This window comes from Apodemus sylvaticus, chromosome X, assembly GCF_947179515.1.
Source record: "Apodemus sylvaticus chromosome X, mApoSyl1.1, whole genome shotgun sequence".
Lineage (NCBI taxonomy): Eukaryota > Metazoa > Chordata > Mammalia > Rodentia > Muridae > Apodemus > Apodemus sylvaticus.
The window spans coordinates 68,600,499-68,622,269 of NC_067495.1; the positions used below are offsets into that span (position 1 = coordinate 68,600,499).

At 33.5% G+C, this 21,771-nt stretch overlaps 1 protein-coding gene across 1 annotated transcript in view; it reads right to left on the bottom strand.

Moving 5' to 3' along the window:
• Positions 1–21,771, bottom strand: part of Brwd3 (bromodomain and WD repeat domain containing 3) — a 93,014-nt gene that overhangs the window by 12,110 nt on the left and 59,133 nt on the right. The window contains exons 19-37 of the mRNA XM_052170667.1: positions 21,429–21,612; positions 20,094–20,187; positions 18,349–18,498; positions 17,351–17,427; positions 16,497–16,665; positions 15,535–15,648; positions 12,829–12,936; positions 9,587–9,711; positions 8,734–8,816; positions 7,795–7,906; positions 7,362–7,423; positions 7,102–7,257; positions 6,346–6,466; positions 4,954–5,079; positions 4,787–4,865; positions 3,609–3,665; positions 2,666–2,806; positions 1,728–1,799; positions 155–307 (exon numbers count right to left, since the gene is read on the bottom strand). Coding sequence (XP_052026627.1) covers positions 155–307; positions 1,728–1,799; positions 2,666–2,806; positions 3,609–3,665; positions 4,787–4,865; positions 4,954–5,079; positions 6,346–6,466; positions 7,102–7,257; positions 7,362–7,423; positions 7,795–7,906; positions 8,734–8,816; positions 9,587–9,711; positions 12,829–12,936; positions 15,535–15,648; positions 16,497–16,665; positions 17,351–17,427; positions 18,349–18,498; positions 20,094–20,187; positions 21,429–21,612 — 2,183 coding nt within the window. The remainder of the gene's footprint in view (positions 1–154; positions 308–1,727; positions 1,800–2,665; positions 2,807–3,608; positions 3,666–4,786; positions 4,866–4,953; positions 5,080–6,345; positions 6,467–7,101; positions 7,258–7,361; positions 7,424–7,794; positions 7,907–8,733; positions 8,817–9,586; positions 9,712–12,828; positions 12,937–15,534; positions 15,649–16,496; positions 16,666–17,350; positions 17,428–18,348; positions 18,499–20,093; positions 20,188–21,428; positions 21,613–21,771) is intronic.

A 21,771-nucleotide genomic window follows, 5' to 3' on the forward strand; every position in this document is an offset into this window, starting at 1 on the left:
TGCTTTGAAAAAATTCAGAATTCAGAAAAGATACTGAGAATCAAACTTTAGTAACAGTGTCAAATAGTAGAATATATTTGTTTACAAATCTTAAAAACTGTGGAAAGAAAACTGCCTGATATACATAACTGGCCATTTAATATTAGTTTCATACCCTTGACTTTTTATTAGAAGTATAAGCTTTGGAGTTGCTGAATATTTGGCGAACATCTTTATAAAATTCCAGAGGATTATCATAATTTCCTGATTCCAAAGTTTCTTTCACAGTGCTGAAGTCCACAGGTGTGTCTATAACATCTTGATAATCCTGCAAATGATAATGTGTTACATTTAAATACTCAAATTGTAAAACAATCCTAAATAAAATAGCATGGAGAATGACATTACCCATTGATGCAAGTTATTCTTACACAAACACCACCTTTATGTCTAACAATGTATTCTCACTTGCAAACCAATTCCTTTGTATGTTTCTGAAAATAATGAGTTTAAAGGGTTAAAAAAGTCCAAGTCATTGATTGGCTTAAAGTGATTGATACCTTGCCAAGTTATTCAATGAGAGATGATGATATTATTGATGTATAATTACCATATCTGCACTCCATAAATTATGTACATATTTCCAAGATTCTGAGTTATGACATTTCATATATGTTGTCATTAATTGAAGTCAAAGTTAACTAGCCAAGCCCCATCCCCTGCTTCTTGCTCTCTATATGCTTCATTTACATTTCAACTGTTATACCCCTTCCTGGTTTCCCCCCTCCCTCAAATCCCCAATCCATCCTCCCCCTTCCCCCACCGCCAAGAGTATGCCCCCCCACCCAACCCACTCCCACGACCCCCACTCGATTTCCCCACTCTGGGGCATCTATTGAGCCTTCACAGGACCAAGGCCAAAGCTGTCTTTAAACTTTTGGTTCTCTCATCTTAACCTCTCAAATACTAGGGCTATACTTATAAACCACTACATTTGGCTTCTTTTTTTTTTTTTTTATTTGAATTTTTATTTCATCTAAAGTCTTCAGTCTCAGTCATTCAGAATTTAGTTTGATTTTAATTAGGAGAAGAAATCCATTTTAACTTAAATCTTTCAAGTCTAGAGTTATCATATAGGATAATACTGAAGCAGACATATATATTACTACCCTGATTACATGAATTTGAGTAAAATCCATAGTAAGTATTCAGTCCTCATGCTACTTAGAATCATTAAGAAGTAAAACCATTGCATTTTCTCTGGGAAGAAAGTGAAGTACCAAAAGTGGTAGAGAAAAATTATTATAATGAAGAGAAAAAGTTTTCCAAAGTATGAAAAAAACTCCATTTCTTTAAACAGATTTCTGTAAGTTTTAAAAACACCAAAAATATATTGCAACAGATTTTCATAGGGAATGCTGTCTGAATATAAGTAATAAGACAAAAAAATCAAAATATTCAGTTAACTAAGGAAACCCCAGTGAGAATTATCATCTGTGATACAGAAATAATAGAGCATACTGTATGTTCTCTGCTTTGATGTACAGCTTTATATTTATAAGTAACAACTATGACTTCATGAAGAACAACTGTGAAAAAATAAAAGAATAAAAATGACCAAAACCTATATAAAGGTATAAAAAGAAATTAGTGGAGTTGCAAAGGGGGGGTTAAGCAAATTGAACAAAATTTGTGTGCATTATGAAAAGTTTTAAATGTATTATCACAAAAAAACAATCTAAGCCTACCTCAGAAAGAGATGGATCTTGTCTATCTGGAGGAACTGATTCTGAGGATTCTCCTTCTTGTTGTTGTTGAGTCTATTAGGGTAAATAATACAGAGGGTGTCCACATCACCATGACACAGAACAAGACTTCTAATGAAACTATGACTCAAGGCTCAAGTGACCATAAATAAAAATTATATTTTACTTGAAAGAATTCTGTATTTATCATATTCTTCTATGAAAAACTCAAGGTTTTTTTGTACTTAAACTCAAACTTCCTGCAAATAAATCAAACTTTGTTGAATGCAACATTGTTATTCATTTTCCTTTCCAAACGTACACATATATATTACCAAGTATCCACAGTATTTGGACATGAGCACAAGGTCAGCTTAGGTATACAGTAAGTCCCCCACCAGTGAGGAGACCATTACTGAAAAGTAAAATGTAACTCTACATTCTAAATTGTTATCATTATGTTTGTTGACAAGTAATACTGGATATGGATTAATCTAAGTAGCCACACTGATGATAAATTTACTATGAATTAAACAGGTTTGACATATATAGTATTACCAAATATATATATAGTGTATAGAGGTGTCATTGAAAGTTACTAGAATATACTAAAAAAATAAAGCATGAAGGAACAGAAAAGGGTTTTTTGCTTGTTTTGTTTTCAACAGGGTCTCACTAGTCAGTACTAGCTGGCCTGGATTTCTGTGAAGATCACACCACTCTCCAACTCCCAGTTATCCACCTGCCTCTGTCTGTGATTAAAGTCATGTGCTACCACATCCAGATGGCTTCAGTTCCTTTTAAGAAACTATATAATTTCCATGAAACTTACAAAGTTATGACTAAAAGGAAAGAAGTGGGAAATGGTTCGTGAAGAAATACTAACGAATATTAATGAGAAATTTTCCTGTTGGCAATTACTTAAACAATGGTATGCTTACTGGGTGAGAATGAGAATCTGCTGGCTGTCGAAAGGGTTCTGAGTCTTCCTGTTCATAAATGAGGCTCAGTAGCTCTTTGCATTGCTTTTTCCAAGCATCAGGATTACACTTCAGAGACTGTCGTCTGCCTCGATATTTGGCCTGCAGATTTAACATAATTACATCTTTCCTTAACTACTCCTTGATATTCTCATAAAATCCTAATGTTATCAAAGTTAAGCTGCAATGAGCTGAGCTGACGTATCTGTCATTCTAATGGCAGTCACTTGTATAAAACACAACAACCACTATATTTTTATATTTCTTAGTTTAAGTCATCACTCTGTCTGGCCAAAAATAAACCAAAGCTAATGCCAACAATTCTGCTACTCTAAAATTTCATTTTAGGAAAATCTAAACCGCAAATAAACTACAGACAAGAAACCATTTCCCCACTCCCCTCGCACAGAAGCAGAACTTGAAGTAAAATGTTGTTGGCCTGTGGCTTGTATTTGGAAGCATTATCTGTTTCTTGAATTGTAAAGACTGTTTATTTAAAGGGTATAAACAACATAATCTGTGCAGGCTGCCTGCTTTCCTTGTGGGAATCTGGAACCAAGGTACGGGTTATTCACAAGGCGCCTACATAACCAGTCTCTAATAAAAGTCTTAGTAACTGAGTCACTAATCACATACATGTTTTTCTCTTTACATTGCTGGGGAAACAGTATGCTGTACAGCCCCTCATAGGAGAGAGGAACTTAAGGTTTCATTCAGACTCTCCCTGTCTTTTTTCCAGTGATTGAGCTATATACTATACTGCTGTAATAAACCTAAAACATGTGTAAGCTCTGTATTTGCTTCCAAGAGTCCTAGCTACTCTCAAAAACTGGGGTAAGCCTTTAGGATCTCTGAATCAATAAACCTGGAAATACTTTGTTCTCAGAGAGTCGTATTCACTCACCCTCCTTCCAGACGAAGTGCCAGGACCATCTGAATCTAAGTCAACCATTTCTGAATCCTAAATTAAAGGGGGGGGGGGGGGAGATGAGAGATGCTAAGTAACATTTGAAGTGTTACAAAGTAGATACAGATGTATGAGGAACTGGCAAAGATAACAACAGCTAACTTTTCTTCATTGGATCAGACAGGAGAACAAATATGGGAGGGAGATTCACTCCAACTGTTGGCAATATGCTGTGTACAGGTTAGAAAACACACTGGGAAAGGAGCTGAAAAGGCATTCTTTTTAAACTAGAGTAGGGAATGAGGAAATAAGTGAAACTTTGTATTTAAATAAGTTGGAATCTTAAAAAAAACTTATTTCTTGTGAATTCTATGTGACTCATTCATATGATATACTATGATTACAAAATATTCCCAATGAAACATTGCTATTTCAAGATTTTTTCCCTACAGGATATTCAGTACTAATTCAGAAATTTGTACTAATTCAGTCAAGCATGTCTCTGAGAAATATATTTGATAACACAGTGTAGAGAAACACATACAACTAGTGAAGGAAAAATCAACTACACGATGGATAGGTGAAATCCAGCTGTTAACAATTTGCCTGAACTTTTCATTCTAAACAAAACAGTAGTACTAGTTTGTAAAGAAATTCTTATTACATCAAATCCTAAATTAAAATACATTTATGGTAAAGGTTATAAAAGTATAAGGAAAAATAAATAATTTTGCTCATATTTTAATAGGTTAATATTTAACTCCTATATCACATTATACTTATTATAAATGACACTTAGGTATATTAAAATAGATTATTTTCTAGTCAGGTAAGTTTTAACCAAGAAAAATAAGCAAAAGAATTAAAATGCTGAGTGCTTTGTATTTTTTTTAAGGGCTATAAATCAGTATTGACTTTTGATCATTAAATGCACTGAGTTTCCAAAGATGATTGGTACTTGTCTTTCACTACACCTTGTAGATAGCACCACTACATTTTTGGTATATAACATCAGAATCCAGGTTAAAACAGCTCAATATAAAAGAATCCATTGTTCAGCTACCTTCCAAAAGATTTCACTATTTATAACCAATTACTGTATTTACACTAATATTTACTATGCCTCAAAGACCAGAAAAGAAACACAATCATAATCACCAAGCTATGGCTCTCACCTCCTCCGGATCACTGCTGTTTGGATCTTCTGCTTTGATTTTATTGTAAGTATCCAAAATATCAGTACAGCTTTGATCCCTGAGAAATAAGATAAATAAGTCAAACTACATCCCACTATTTAAAAAATAGGATGTTAGTCTCTATAGAAGATAACATTCCTTCTTACCCAATAAACCGAAGTAGGACATCAGTCACAACCTTGGCTGCTTTAACTATAGGACTATCTGGCTCATTGAAAGTCCTAGCATTATGTTCAATATAGCGTACCTCCCACATTAATGCTGATATTCTCCTATGAAATAAAAAAAATTCTGTTAGTATTGACTGAGACATTTGAATTATAGTCTAAGAATATGCATTATTAGACTATGAGGTACTTTCATGGTATGTCTAAGGTACTGAAATATATATATAGGACACACACACACACACACACACGCACGCACATACTTTCTGTGATTTATGCAGGCTTAGAACATCAGCATGGCTCAATGAATAACCTGAGAACTAGAGCTTAATGCTAACTAGGAGAGAAGCAACACCTGAAAGTTGTCCTTTGACCTCTGTATGTGTGCAGTACCACAAATGTAGCTCTTCTGCTGACTCCCCCAACATTCACACACATAAATAAATAAAGCAAAAAACAATAAAAAATGCATTGGTAAATCAAAATCACATTTAGTTTTGGGAAAGGGACTTCTCCAAAAAAATAAAAAAAAAGAAAAGAAAAAAATCCTATATTATGGAAAATAACACATTTGCATCTAGCTATGTTTGTAACATATTATCAAATTAAATACCTATTTTATAAAATATGCATATTTCTCAAGTACCAGGGGCAGACTAACTAGCTCATGGAACACTGCCGTTACTATAAAGTGAGAATGGCTTAACAAAGGACCAAAAACTGACCTCCAAAGTCCTCTCTCATAACTTCTCTCCTAAGCTAAAATAAAGAACAAAATAACTTACTCTCTTTATATATCTAGCAATTAAGCTTATCTATTGCTAATTCCCGAAAGAGGATTTTAAATATTTAGCATATTCACTGTAGCATCTTGATCATGAGGCATTAATATACTCTCTAATCTGCCTTTAGTAAACTCAATTTAATGTACTTTTTGTGTTTCATATAATTGTGCTATGTATGTTTTCCACTATCTTTTTCCCATATACAGTTTTAGTTGGCACATGTGAAAATAGAAGGGACTTTGGAGTATGTTTTTGGATGACTAGATCAGACATCAAAAAGTAGATCTGACTCCCAAGAAGAAGTATGGAGAGGGTCCTGATCCTGGAAAGGATTGATCTAGCATTGGAGGGGAATATAAGGACAGAGAAAAAGGAGGGAGGTGATTGGAGAAGGGATGGAGTGAAGAAGGTTTATGGGACATATGGGGAGGGGGGATCTGGGAAAGGGGAAATCATTTGGAATGTAAACAAAGAATATAGAAAATAAAAATATTAAAAAAACTTTAAAAAAACAAAAAGTAGATCTTAAAAGGTACAAGAACCATGAAACTATGATTTCTCTAATAAATTATAAAACAATACAAACCTGTAAAACCGATTTTCAAGTCTTTGTTTGATGGTATTGAGGTCAGTTGGATAAGCAACTACAGTACAATACAAGGGGTAGGCACTGAGATCCACTGGAACAGCAAAAGGACTGGCAAAATCTACAAAAGTCAGCAACATTTTAAAAACCTAGTTAATAGAGAGACCAACATTTCCAGGTAGTTAATATCCACATATAAAAAAGAAGGAAGGGCAATATAACCTAATTTTTAAGACAATAATGCTTCCAATAATAAATAAGTCACTTTTTCTTTGTATCTTTGAATCATACATAAAATATTGCTTCAAATTTGATAAAATGAAACAAAATCAAGTGAGATACTTTCCAAATTTCAGTTTTCTATGTTTTTCCTGAATAAATGCCAAACTTCTCTAGTGATATATTTCAGAAAATAAAACTATTTATGTGGGTAAAATACATTACTCGCCCACTGTCTTACCAATGAACCCCTCCAAAGTCAGGCTCAGAAAATAGCTAGAGAGCCAAAATGACTCCAAAATGAACAGAATATTATGTGCTTGTCTTTGCTCTTACCCCACATCCCCTGAGGAATTAAAATGTTTACTAGCTACTACCTTAGCCAAGCATATAAAAATGTTAACTCAAATCATTGTACTTGTTGAATTAAATGTAAAGTTCACTGTGATGAACTATAGTTGTTATGCAGACTTTAAGATGCTGCTGGCCTTTCAAACTCCCCGCTCCTGTCCTAGGCTTTTTTCATAATCACAATACCCAGGGAAAGAAGGTCGTTGATGCCCTGAATAACTCGTTCACACTCCTCATCTCTGGAATGAGCCCCCCACTCTCCTTCCTGGGGTTTGTACAGCAATGCAGTTAGTTCTTCCTGGGACACAGGAATACCAGCACCAACTTCATCTGGAAAAGCAGCTAGGTACAGAATAAAAAAAAAATAAAATATTAAGTTTCCAACATCAAACTGTTGCCATTTTACTCTTCTAAGAATTATAATTCATTTTTAAAGGTATATTTACTTCCATCTGGAATTGGCTCCATATCCCAGGGGCTCATCTTTTCTCTTTCATTATTGTCCCAGCTATCAAGAAAAGAAAAAGATGCAAATCAGATTTCCAAGCATTTCCATTCATACAGTAACAGAATTTGCATGATTTCTTGAGGCCAAATTCAGAAAAAAAAGCAACATAATATTCATGACACTGCAATTCTAATTATATAAAGACAGTAATGCACCACTGATAGAGAAAACATGCTACACCAATGTAAAAGTTAAGGGTGCAGAATCCCACTCTTCACAGTAATTACATTCTTTTCTTGTTGATGAAGTATTTGCCTAAAATTAATCCATAGGAAACGATACAATGATGCAATAGAAAAACAAATTTTAGATGAAAAAATTTGACATAATGTAACACCTATTTGTCAGAGGCACAAATGAACTAAACTTACTGAACACTGTAACACTGGAAAGAGCTATCAGGATATTCTGGCTGAAAAGGCTGCTGACTTTCCACAGTTCCAAACCACCAGGCATCATCTATTATACTGCGGAATCTATCACCTATTATGAATTCAAACAGACAGATAAACATAATGAGTGTTGTTCCCATTCAAATTATGGTGTATTTTTAAAATATAGAATTAGATTACATTTATCATCATCATCATACAGAACTCATAAATTTTATAAACCTGGCTTAGTAAGATATTAAAAATAATATAATAAAACATTTGAAATATAATATGATAAAACACTACAAGTTTGTGATACAGTCTCTCTTAAAGTATCCTATTGCACTACTATATTCTTCTTTCTTTTTGTGATTATGGGAGCTGGTACAGTGAGTTGAAGTGAGATGAATAATGTAGTTCTTGTCACACTATTAGGCTACTACATAGCAGGTGCCAGAACTTAAGCCTACAAGACACCAAGTATTCAAAAGACACAGGTGAGAATAAATGAGAGGTTCAGCTTATTCACTGGAAAAATTGACATCTCAGGCAATAAGAAATTGAGATGGTGTGAGAATTCATTGTATTATTGAGAATGTAGACCAACCATGAGAACAATTATGAGTTATTATTTTTGGTATTTCCAATTGTGTACCTTCATTCTACAACTGGACATAGGCAAGTAAAATCATACAAGGTGAATGAAAGACAAGGGTGAAGCACTTGTAAATACCTTGCAGTGTGTGTAATGTTACTTAACATGTTTTGCTTGTTTATTTGTTTGCCTTATCCATTTAACTTCTTGGGAGTGGGGGGAGGGACCTGTGAGAGGAGGGATGGGAGGAGAGAAGCTCTGCGCTTGGGATGTAAAGTGATTAAATAAATTAATGTGAAAAACAACAGTGTTACTACTGTACTTCAACATTCTATACTTACCAATCTGCCAGTTCCTTTCTTTGGCTTCATTATAAAACTGATGTAACACAAGGAAATCAATGACATCTGGCATGTCATGATACCTACATAGAAAATAAGCACAGTAGTATTTAATATGGTAATAGAATAGCACTTATCAGATGAAAAAATAGCATTTATCACAAGCTACATGTCCAAGGATAAATATTTAACATTGCAAAATTTTATAAACTCTGTGGTCTCCAGAATGTCTTTACTTAAATAACATAAAGACATCCATAAAGGCTTCAAAAAATTTAGTATGAATATCTTCATCAAAATAAAAAAAAATGGATTGCCATGCATGATGGCACATACCATTAACCTTGGCACTTGGGAAGCAGAGGCAGGTGGATCTCTTTCAAGGCCAGCAAGGCCTCACAGGACCATATATTTTTTTAGGTCCTGCCTAAAAAAATATATGGTTTAATATTTTTTTCATTCCCTTCAATCTTAAACTTAATTCCACAAATAGTCATTTACTTATTATTTGTATTATGATTAACAAAAAATACATCTACTACTATGTTTCAAGCTTCGATGCCTAAGAAAATATCAGCATTTAAGTGTGTCCATTTTACATGTACAGATCAAATAAGTAACTCACTTTGCCCATTCGTCAGTTCACCCATATGTGCATTTACTCATTTACTCTTGCATATCAGCTAGTATACAGAGTTACAGGAACTAAACTCATATCTCTATAATTGTAACATGTAGCAGCACTACAATATTTTCAATTCCCATTGTTTTGGGGGCACTAACTGAATATTAAATACATTAGTAATGATGAATATTAAAAATCATAAACACAGAATCAGAAACAGCTACTTACTTAATGGAAAAAGATTCTCCAGTCATTTTGCCTGAAATTGGATCCAAAAATGCAAGTTTTAAGCAGCATAGCGTAGGTGGTCCAATCTCATATTTGATTCCTACAATCTTCACAAATTCTTGCTCCTACACATAGAAACACCGTTACATCAATTTTCTATATATGACTGCCTTTCATTAATATAGCTCATTATTACCCAAATAACTTAAGAATTATCTGAATTTTAAACTGTTATAACAGAGTGTCTAACATAGCAACAGTAGCAGTTACACACTTTCATTTTCATTTAAAGATATTTTACTTCTTTTATAGGGGTGCCGGTGGCTTTGAAATGTTTTTTTCTGTATAGCCTTGGCTGTTCTGGAATGCATTCCATAAATGAGGTTGGCCTTGAATTAACAGAGGTCTGCCTGCTTCTGCCTCCCAAATGCTGGGATTAATAGCATGCATCACCATAAGCTGGTTATGTTTTTTTTTTTTTATTTTTAACTAAAATTTCATTACACCACCTCCCTGCTTTGTCCTCCACCTTTCAGCACTTCCCATGCCTCTCCATTCTCTTGGTTTCCTTTTTTTATCAAAGTTAAATGCATATATATGTGTGTACACACACACACACACACACACACACACACACACACACACACATAAACAAACACAAATATAACTTTCTGAATCAAAAAAATGTCAACTAAATATCCATCAGAAAGGAGCCAAATTAAGTTGAAGGTAGTCTCTTGAAGCTTCATATTTAGCAGCAAAGTCAGTAAGATGGTTGAGTGGATTAAAGTGCTCGCCAGGCAAGCATGGCAACCTCAGTTCATCCCTAGAACCAATAGTCTATAAAAAGAAGCAACTTTCAAAAGTTGTCCTCTAACTTCCACATGTGTGTCACACCAGGAGAATATCTAACACACATGTGTATGAAAGCTGATTCAAATAAGAACTACTTAAAAACAAAACAAACAAACAAACAAAAAAAACTAGTAAACAGGTTGACATTTAAGGCAGGACTATAACCAGGACTAACCAGGAAAATCTTTGGGATGCACTGCAGAATTTATGATTTTAAGTACTGTCCTTAATTTACAGGTCTTAGGTACACATCAGCCAAATATTCTTAAAAAGAAATCTTCTGACATTTCCAGAAGACACAAATGCAAAGCAAACTCTCTGTTCCTCTGGTTCTTAAGAGTGTTTCTGCCTGACTCTTCCTCAGTGATTCCTAAACCTTGGTGTGAGAACTGTATTATGCCTGTATCATTTGGTAGTATGTTCTACAACTCTGCATTTTAGACAACAACAGACATGCTAACTTGAAAGGGGTAAAGCTCACAAGGCTTCAACCCCCCAAAAATGAACTTTATAGGCAATTCTTTAGTGCCAAGTGTGGGAGAAAAGGTCTTCTTCGGGGGTGGGGGTGGGGATACTGATTGTATGCAGACAAGATAATTCTAATTCCAAATGCTCAGCCCTGAAATCATAAACAAACAAGCAACATACAAACTAAACTGACTATTTACACAATACACACCACAGCAATTAAAAGAAAATAAATCCTGAATTTGAAAGAAAACAAGGGGCACAGAGAAGAAATTAGCAGGACGAGAAGGGTGAAGTGATGTGATTATATTATAAACTCAAAAATTAAAAAAAAAATGATTTAAAAAATTAAACTCTGGATTTTGACACTAGTTACAAAATCACCCACAGTATTAGCAAAAACAGCATGCAATCACTCAGATTTATGTACATGTGATTGAGATGACAGACTTTTTTAAGCATATAGCATCATGTTACAATCTTACAGTTTATTGATCAAATTTAAAAAATAAAGAACTAATCTTTTTTAATATAGCAACTTAATTAAAATTATATATGAGCATATAGAAGAGGTCAGGTTGAAATTTAGATATTATGATTCTAAAGCCTGTGCTTTTATATGTTATACATACTACCCTCCGATAATTTATTAAAACCACAGAGTTATGAACAGAAGTAAGACAGGAAGTTTATCCATTCCCTTAGATCTAGGAGAATATTCAATTCTCATCTGATTTTGAATAGATAAGCAGGCAGTAGAGATAATCCTATAAAGATGACTTTATAAGATATTTTAATACCTAAAACATTAATATTTTTTCTGCAAATGTCTAAACTAAATATCTAGCTGAATTTCCAGATTTTTCTTTTATCTTTCAAGACAAACAGCAACTATTCATTTACTATAGATAATCATATTGAAACTGCCCTTTTGTTTTTCTTCTAAGTCAGAAAAAAACACAAAACTCAAATAGCAAAAAGACACATCTATGCCTACCTGAACATATTTTATATCTGTGAAAGAATGAATTCATGGTTTACTGACATAAAACTCTTCAAAATAAAATAACTGTATCTCACTTGATGTTTTGAAGAAATGTAGGGATTCTATCAAAAGGAATGATCCCACAGAACACAAGCCTCTAAGCTTCTTGTGCTTTCTGATATTTAGCCTCACTAGGAGAACCGTGAGAATGTCTGCAGTTCACAGGGTTTACTCTAAAATGTACACAACTGTTGATAGGGAAAATATTTGAAACCAGGAAATATCTGCATTTCTGAAGTTGAGGAATGGCAAAAACAAGAGGACCCAAAGCTTACAGAAAGATAGGATAAGTTAGAGAACACACAATGTAAAAATTGTTTAAAAACATTTATTTTATGTGTATGCCTGCCTAGCCTGCATGCGTGTCTGTGCACTGTGTGAATGCCTAATGACTGTGGAGGCCAGACAAGGACATCAGATCCTTTGGAACTGGAGTTACCAATGGGTATGAGCCATCACATGAGTATTGGGAACTCAATTCAGGTCCTTAGTAAGTGTTCTTAACCATGGCGCAGATAGGCCCATAATGTATTTTTTTTTTTAAATTAATGTTCTATTCTGTATTGCTTGATATTGAGTCTCACACTAAAGGTTAGGATGTTTTACAATTCATTCTGTAGTCTAGGCTGGCTTCACTTCCCAGCAATTCTGCTTCAGTTTCCCAAGACTTAAGATTATTGGTATGAATCACTATACCTTATCATATAAATTTTAAGAAATATATATTGTCCATTCGATAAAATAGCATTCAATAATTAATTTTGGATATATACCACCACCAAAATATCCATGAAACTAAGTAAAAAAAAAAAACTTAAAGCAACTTAATCCCCAAACTTTTTCAATTGAATTCTTGCCTACTGGGCAAACTTACCCTGAGGTCCATTTTGTTCCATGGCTGTTTTTGTAAATTAACACTATATATTTTTGATTTTCTTACAGCTCGCACATAAGCTTCATGTCCTTGTCTAAAGTAAATAAGCTGAAACAGAAAATGATGTATCAAACAACCATATTCTATTTTAACTTTACACATAAAATAATCACAACTAAAAAGTTTTCCTGATCAAATGATGTTCATTCAACACTCATGCCTCTCTACTCCTGTGCTGTTTCTACACTGCATAAATAATACATGCAGCCTTTTTCTCCCAAGCAGCTGCAAAAGGTAACTGAAGAAAAGAGAAGCCCATGTGAGAGAAAAACGGGTCTCAAGGAAGTGGGAGGGGAGGGCAATAAGACACCTGTGACATTAAAGAAGATGAATACTAAGAGTGGAAGGGTTCAAAGGGAGAATTGGGACAGAAGATGTGAGAGATGAGAATGGGACGGGGGAGTCAATCAAAACATAATATTCTTGAAAGTGCCACAGGGAAAGCTACTACATTCCATGAAACTTGAAAATATAGATATTTAGACTACTACTTAACTAGCTTGAATACTAGCTTAAACAATTTGTTGAAATACAGCCAGTTTTGTGTACATCCATCATGATTTTTTTTCTTAATGTGAAGCTGCCCAGGAAAATGACAACATACAGCATTTAAATGAAATAATTTTCAAGATAAATTGCATTCATGTCAGCTGATCACTGAAGAAAATGAACTCCCTTCTGAGTTCCTTATGGTCTTACAGCCAGTGACAGCCCTTGAGGCAAGTTCCCTTCTCCTTATCCTCAATGCAATGCTCCTGAGTTGTCAGTTTTCCATTCTCAAATGTAAGGGGTTGGTTGTTGCAATGAACACACATATACACAGAGACTCACAAACACCCTCAAAGCCCTCCTCACCCTTGCCATACACACAGAGGGAATCTGGGACGTTACTTAGGAAATATTATCGTTGTAAATACAATCAAAGAAGAATTCTTGAGCTCATAGCAGATATAGGTGATTCCTAAACTAGAGACTGTCCAGATAAGAAGGAAAGTTGGACACAGAGAGAATTGGAGGGAAGACTGCCGTAAGAACATAGGACAGAAACTGAAGTAATGCTCCCACGGGTTGAAGAACACCAAGGATTTTGAGAACTACCAAAAGCAAGGGGAAAGTTAGATTTGGGAGAGAACACAATTTTACCAATTCCATATTTTAATAAGTTTACCTTTCAAAATGGTGATAGAATAAATTCCTATTATATATGCACCAAAAAACATGAACATAATTTAATTATTACTAAAATAAAAACCATATATGTTAAAGATCAAAACTAAACACATTGTTATATATTCATTCTAATACTCAATATGGACAAAACTAAGCATAAGTTACTGGATGAAATCGTCAGGTATTAAAATGTAATATTTCCCTTTAAGTTAAAGTAGTATAATACACACACACACACACACACACGCAATGTAGGTGTGAAAGGACATATAGAAAGAGGTATGGGCAAAGCAGAATTTTGCAGTTTGAACATTTAAAAAGGAATATTCTGAGGAGCAATAATTTTTATCAGTATGGTTATTCTAGGCAAAAAAAATAAGGGCTTAATAGTTAGACAAAGTAGTAAGTAGTACCATAATTAAAAAACTGATTACATGAACAGTAGACTCCTTTATAAGCTTTGGAACTGAAAGTTCTTACTGAGTAACATTGAATTTTATTAAATTCAATATTGGGAAATTATTAAATTTTTCTTTGCCTGATTATGAATGTGTATCTACACTTATTAAATCACAGGCTCAGTAATTATCATTTAGCACAGGTATCAACCTTTTTGACTCTGGAATGTAACACCACAAATGGGTTGGACCACATTCATAGGTATTCTGACTTAGACATGCTTGCTTTAGCATATTTTTTAAACAATAGTGGTTCTTAAATGAGGACTCAAAGTACCACTCAATTCTATAAAGTCACAATGAAAATAAAATCAACTGTTTTAAAAATATTAGAAATCAATCATAAATTTAAATTCACCTTCATCTACCATCTACTATGTTGAATACATTATACCAGCTAAACAAAGGATGCAAAAATTAATATATTGATTCATGTTCTTCAAAAAATACACACCTGAACAAAGAAACAAAGATGGAATATATATAATTATAACAATTATAATATGAATTTCCTGGAGCAGGCAAAATGGCTCACTTGGCAAAGGGGCTAGCAGATGTGTGACATGGGTTTAATCCCTAGAACCCATGTAAAAGCTCGAGAGAGAAATGACCCACAAAGCTGTCTTTTGACCTCCATATGTGCTCCACAGCCCCTCTGTTATATACATACTCTCAATAATAAGGTTAAAAAAAAAATCAATATAAGAACCAATGATTGAATGATATTTTTTTTTAAAAGCAAATTCTCTATAATTGTTGGTTTATTTTATTTTATGTGCATGCATGAATGTATCTGTGCACCATGTGCATGCTTGGTGGCCACAGAGGCCAGAAGAAGGCTTCAGATCATCTGGAAATGGAGTTACAGATAGTTGTAAGCTTCCATGTGGGTGCTGGAATATAAACCTAGATCCTCTGGAAGAACAGTAAGTGTTCTTAACTGATGAGCTATCTTTCAAGCCCAATGGTAGTATTCTTAAAGCTCCAAGAGAAAACGTTTTTATTATGTAACAATTACCTCATCTCCCATCTGTGGGACAAAAGGAGACCTTCGTGGTATGGTATCTAAGATCCACTGAGGGGCAAGCCATTCTTCATTGGGTTCACCTGCCATAGAAACAAGTCCCCCTTTCTAAAACAAAACAAACAAATACAAAACACAATTACAGTACTTATTATAGTTCTTAAGAACAAACTCATGAATAGTAATATCAAAAAGGCAGGAAGAAGTTACTAGCTAGCCCACACAACTTGAGATTCTGTCTGAAAATGAAAAAGTACTTAAATGAACTGTTGTATATATAGTTCAGTAGCAGTGTGTGAAGCAGTAGGTTCAACCCCTAGTACTTAGATTTATTAAAACAGTAGATTATTCTATCAGAGTATTAATAACCTTTTAAATTTTATAAGAAGATATAGAGGTCATTTGTTAATGGCATTAGCCATTTTCAATTTAAAATACATTGACATTTTAGAGAACCGTGATTCTTTTATAGGAAGTATAGAAATAGCAAATTCTTGTTACAACATTAACATGTAATTAAATTCAAAGAACTTGTAGATTAAAGTATTATGGCCCCAACATTAAAGGATAGTTGGGGAAGGAAATGATAGTGGGGGTCAGATAAAACACAAGTTCATTGAACTCTACCATCTATAAGTAAAATGCATAAAGGAATACAAATTTCTAATTGGGCAAAGACAAGGATAATCATTTTATATTATTATGGCTTATTGTCATAGAACATTGCTACATTCTAATAAGCAGTTGTCAGTGTTCTAGTTTAATAACATATTATAAACATGACATTTAGCTGCTACCTTTGAAAACAAGAAATTAAATTCATTAAAATCAACTTACATGTTATATAATTGGCTTCTAAGATAATGTCATTTTTAGAGAAAAATAAAATGTCACTATTAAAAATTCAAATAAAAGGGGAAAACACGGCAAAAATAAACAACTTGTGTATTACAAACCTTCTTTCTAGTCTGCTTCGGTTTCTTCTGCCTATCTTCTAGTGACTTCAAATTTTCATCTTCAGAGCTGCTGTATATTTTCTGTGTTGCTTGTCTTGTTTGTCTTTTGGGAGGCTGCAAATTTATCCCAGCATCTGCTATCCAGTCAGAATATTCACTTGATGAATCACTGTAAAAAAATCAAAATTTTAAATACCTTAGTATAGAAAAGGAGTAGTTTTACCTCATAACGGAAATAGGATTTTTTTTTTATCTACAAACAATGACAGAGATTGAAAATGAAAGAAAGTAATAGAGAACTTTGATCATTATTTGATTTTCATGAAATGCTTCTTGAAACAAACTTAATACTCAATTTTCTTGAACAGAATTTTAAATCCCTGTTCAAAGGACAAAACTTATTTAAAATAAACATGAATCTTATTGCTGAAATGATGAAAGAGATATAGCTTTAATATTGAAATAAAAGTCAGGCGTTTAATATTGAAATAAAAACGCATGCCTCTAATTCTAGGGGCAGGCAGGATCTCTTGAGAGTCTGAGGCCAGCCTGGTGTACAGAGTGAGTTCCAGGACTGCCAGGGCTACACAGAGAAACCCTGTCTCGAAAACACAAAATCTGAAATAATTATATAAAGTTGCAAGGAATTAGAATCATAAATTTAGACAGCTAATTTTCAGAAAGAGGAAAAAACTCCACAGTGATATCTACAGAAATACCGCATATGCTATGTAGGCTTCAATTACAGAACTCTTCCTATGATACTATTTTATCTATGACTAAGACTCCTACAAAGTCTTAATTTCATATTAAATGTTGAATAATTTGGGACCAATCAAATCCATGAAAAGTACCTGGAAGAACTTTCGCTTTGCCACTCAACCACAGGGTCTTCTACAGAAGCATCACTTGTGCCAACAGTTTCATCTTCCTACAGTAAAGAGATGGCAATTCAAATATATGCTAAGTATTAGCATAATATAGAAAACAAAATCTACTTGATTTAGGACACTTTATTACTTCCTCAAACATTTTAGTCAAAATGCACATAATTATTTTTGTATACATTTGTCAGATGTACAAACAAGCCTACTGGCTATTTTATAAGATCTAGTATTATACTGCTTATTGATATAAAAACAATTTTATTACTTTAGAAAAATTGTTGAAACCTCAAAATATAACCTTCTTAAATGCTAAAAAAAAGCTTTAAAATATTGCATGAGTATTCTTTAAAGGTCAAGTTATTATTAATAGAGGAAAGGAAAATATTAAAGAACCACGAAAAGCAGAAGGAAGAATGTATTCTATAATAACATCAATGTGGATAAAATTCTTATCATGCACCTAACAGAGTTGTAAAAATACAATATGACTGAGGAAAGAGGAGCAAGAGGAAAAGAACTGCTATACTTTGTTCATTGTCACAATGAACATAGGTCTGAGATAATTTACTCAATGATGTACGAAATAAGTAGTAATAAAAGAAAATGGATATGTAAACCAGTTACAGAGTAAATCAATTCTGGGACTGTTTACCATATTTCTATTATTTATGTTACATTTCATTCCATTTCTAGGAAGATTTCCTTTAATTACCACAACACTGTCACACGCATATGTCACAGGCATATGCTATACACTTGCCAAGATCGTATCTTAGGTAGAAATCAGGAAAGACAACCAAAACTGCTAAGTGGGATAACCAAATCTGCCATTAAGTGCCTTATTAATGAATAAACATCTTTGAAAATTTCTGTTCACGAAGACTTTCAAATGTCAACCAGAATAGATGGCACAAAATAAAAACCAACAAAAAAAGTTACACTGAATAAATAATAGTAGATCTAACCTCTGAAGAGCTTTCTGAATCTTCTTGTACACCTGAAGTTTGAGATGATGCCTGTGAATTATGCTCTATGTTGGACCTTGTTAGGTAAGTGTGCTGTCGTTTGCGTTGTGTCCTCCGTAAAGACCTGCCACAGCTGGGCTGATAATCATTCTGTAAAAGACAGGAAATATATTTTAAAAGAATGAAGAACATAAAACTGAGTATATATAAAAAACATATCTATTAGGCAGGCAACAGCCTAAAGGATGAAGATTACCAAAAGCAAAGTGATATATAAATTTAACTGTATAATTGACTTTTTTTATTTTATTATTTTGCAACCTTTGGGGTTTGATCCTAGCACCCAAGAGGCAAAGGCAAAGGCAGTTGAATCTATGTGAGCTCAGGGCCAGTTTGTTATGTATAGCAAGCTCTAGGCTCTCCAGGATTACATCATGAGAACATTAATATAATATATTTAGTTGCAACAAATAAAATTAATATAATATCTACATTTTTACATTATCTAATATCTATAAGTAAAAAACATTATTGTTGATAATACCACATAGCAAAATTTAGCCTTAATATGTCATTAGGAGCAAGTAAAATTAAGTCTTCTAAACTAGTCTTGAAGGGCCAGGTTCTTTTCCTTATTTGTAAATATTACTGTATTGTTCAGACTGACCTCAACTCTCATTATCTTCCTACCCCAGACCCCAAAATGTTGGGATTACACTACCATATCTGGTTCCTTTCCATCTGCAATATAAATGAAAATGTCAAAATCCTAACCTAAATACTTAAATGCTTATATACATATCCTAAAGCAGATAAAATAAACCAGATAACTAGCACTCCCAGATAAACCTGATAATTGGCAAATCATAAATCAGAAAGGAAACTTCTCATATTAGAAATTAAATAAGCTAAAAAACACAATATAAAAATTGAAAGTAGGTTTCAAAACCATGTGCAAATATTTTAAGTCACTTATAATTAACACTAATTTTGTTAGTTAACTATTGTTTGTTGTTTAACTATTGAAAAATAGTTAAAATCCAGAATACATTGCATAAAATGCAGAATACATTTATTTAAACAGTGAAAATCATTGTAGACTCTCCAATCAACCACATTCTACATGGATGATGGGGAAGAAAAAAATTTTCATTCTAAGGCCTTTTAACTGGCGGTTAAGAAGTATTTTTAATAAGCTTAGGAGGTCTAATGCAGTGCAGGCCTCCTACCCATTGCTTACATGATCTACTGGGAAATGAATCCAGTATTTCTCGATGTATAGATTAGATTTTGCTTACATTATTAGATAGGTTAGGCATGGGGTTTGCAGGAGAGGTCAGCAAAGTTTATCTGTGTAGGGTCAGAATGTAAGCATGTCTGGCTTTCTAGGTCAGATAACTACTCAACTCTGTCTTTATACATAACATTAAAAACAAGCAAATGCAAGCTACTTCAATAACATTTAATTAACAGAGACAGGATTTCATCTATGAGCATGCTGAACTCGTGTTTAATGGATCCATCTTTGTTTTACATTGGGATTAATGATCACAAAAGTTACAGATGCATTTAACTATATAAAAATAGTTCAAAACACACACCATAAAAGACAATCTTTTATATTTTATTTAATTTTGTTTCTATAAGTAACCCTATAATTAAGTTCCATAAATAGACACCAACTTAAACAGCCTCTCGTTACCTTTCAAATAACTTGCATTTGCAAACATTAGATTCCAACTTACTCTTTGGATAGGATAAGATGGCTTTTTCTTCTTTTCAACAGTATAAAGACTAACTTCTAGGTCACCTTTTGCATTTCGACATTCTTCTTGTACCCTAATAAAATATTGGAGGTCAAAATAGTAAAAATAGCCCAGCAGTTTAAACATCAAATCTCAAAACTTCAAAAAAAAAGTTGGTCATTTTCATCATTTTTGCTATATATGTTAGTGCCAGTACATCTGCAAACACGCCTGTCCCAACTCACACTGGGTTTTCCCCACTCTCAAGACTGCTAAGCCGTTCCTGCTCATTTTCCTATTCCTCTAGGCTCTGAGAACCTCTCATATCTCATATAATGTCTATATATTTGTCTGCTCTAAATGCTTTCCTAGGTGGGGTTACACAATATTTGTTCTTTTGTGGATAACTTCTTGCACCTAGCAAGATAGTTTCAGTCTTTGTTCATGTTACAAGTTTCCAGAATGTGACCTAAGAAATACTACTGTATGATTCTATCATGCTCATTTACTGATTAATATTTGATCTGTTTCCACCACTTGCTCACTTTGAATAAGCTTGCAAAGAAAATTATTGTGTGAATATCTAAGACCTTGCTTTCTGCTCTACTTTCAACTAAGGAAATCTTTTAACTGTATTCCAGCAGGTTGTCAATCATAAAATTAGCTATCTTTTTTTTTCCTTTCCAAGAGAAAGCAGAGAAAAATGGAAACTAAATATATACATACTGCTACTTTTGGGTTATCTCTTAAAAATGCTTTGTTAGGTATGGTTAAGATAAAGTTTACACGTTCTAACAGTTTACATATATACATATATATTCTATTTCTAACTGTGATTAATTATATAGTTGTTATTATAATAAAAGGTAGTTTTACAAGTTAGAATAGAGATTCTAGATTTGAAATTGATGCCAATGAAGTCTTTTCACCAATGAAGGCTGTTTAAATGAGGTTTTAAAGCACATCTACATTGCACACACATACTACTGGTGACATTATTCGTCACTGTTGAATGCAGAGTCAGTATGCTACTAATTTACATACACTCTGAGTTCTTTCTTAGTATTATATTTCTTACTCTAGCTTAAATGATAACCCCACACATTGATAAAAATGCATCACATTTTCAGTATTTCCAAGGCATTTATCACAAAGATGAGCACATTTAAAATGGTGTTTGTTACAGGGTGAACTAATTAGTATTAGTTAGTAAGCAAAGACTAATACATAATGCAAGTTGCTTAGAATATATCAGTTACTGTGCTAATTTAAATGAAATCACTTATAAATACAGAGCTTTGAATTTTTTTTATGACAGCTACTATGTCAACTCACCTACTAACACCACTATTTAGTTCATTCACCACTACTCTTCGGCTCCAGGCCATGAGGTCCCTTTCAGTGGCCATCTGGCTCCGGGGAGCATTGTTGTGCATCTGCCGAACACCTTCAATTTGGCCACTACGACGAAGGCCAATATTTGGGGAAGAAGGTATGTCCATATTTGGACTACTCAGAGCTGAAACAAAAGGACAGGAAAAATAATGTTCTGAGCAAAGATACCAGTATTGTAGATTACAGCTCTATACAAAACAAAAGTTTTAAATGCAGGATTTCAGAGCTAATACTGTAACACAGTGTTAGATTGCTGTCTTGGGATGTGAAAAACCCTAGATCT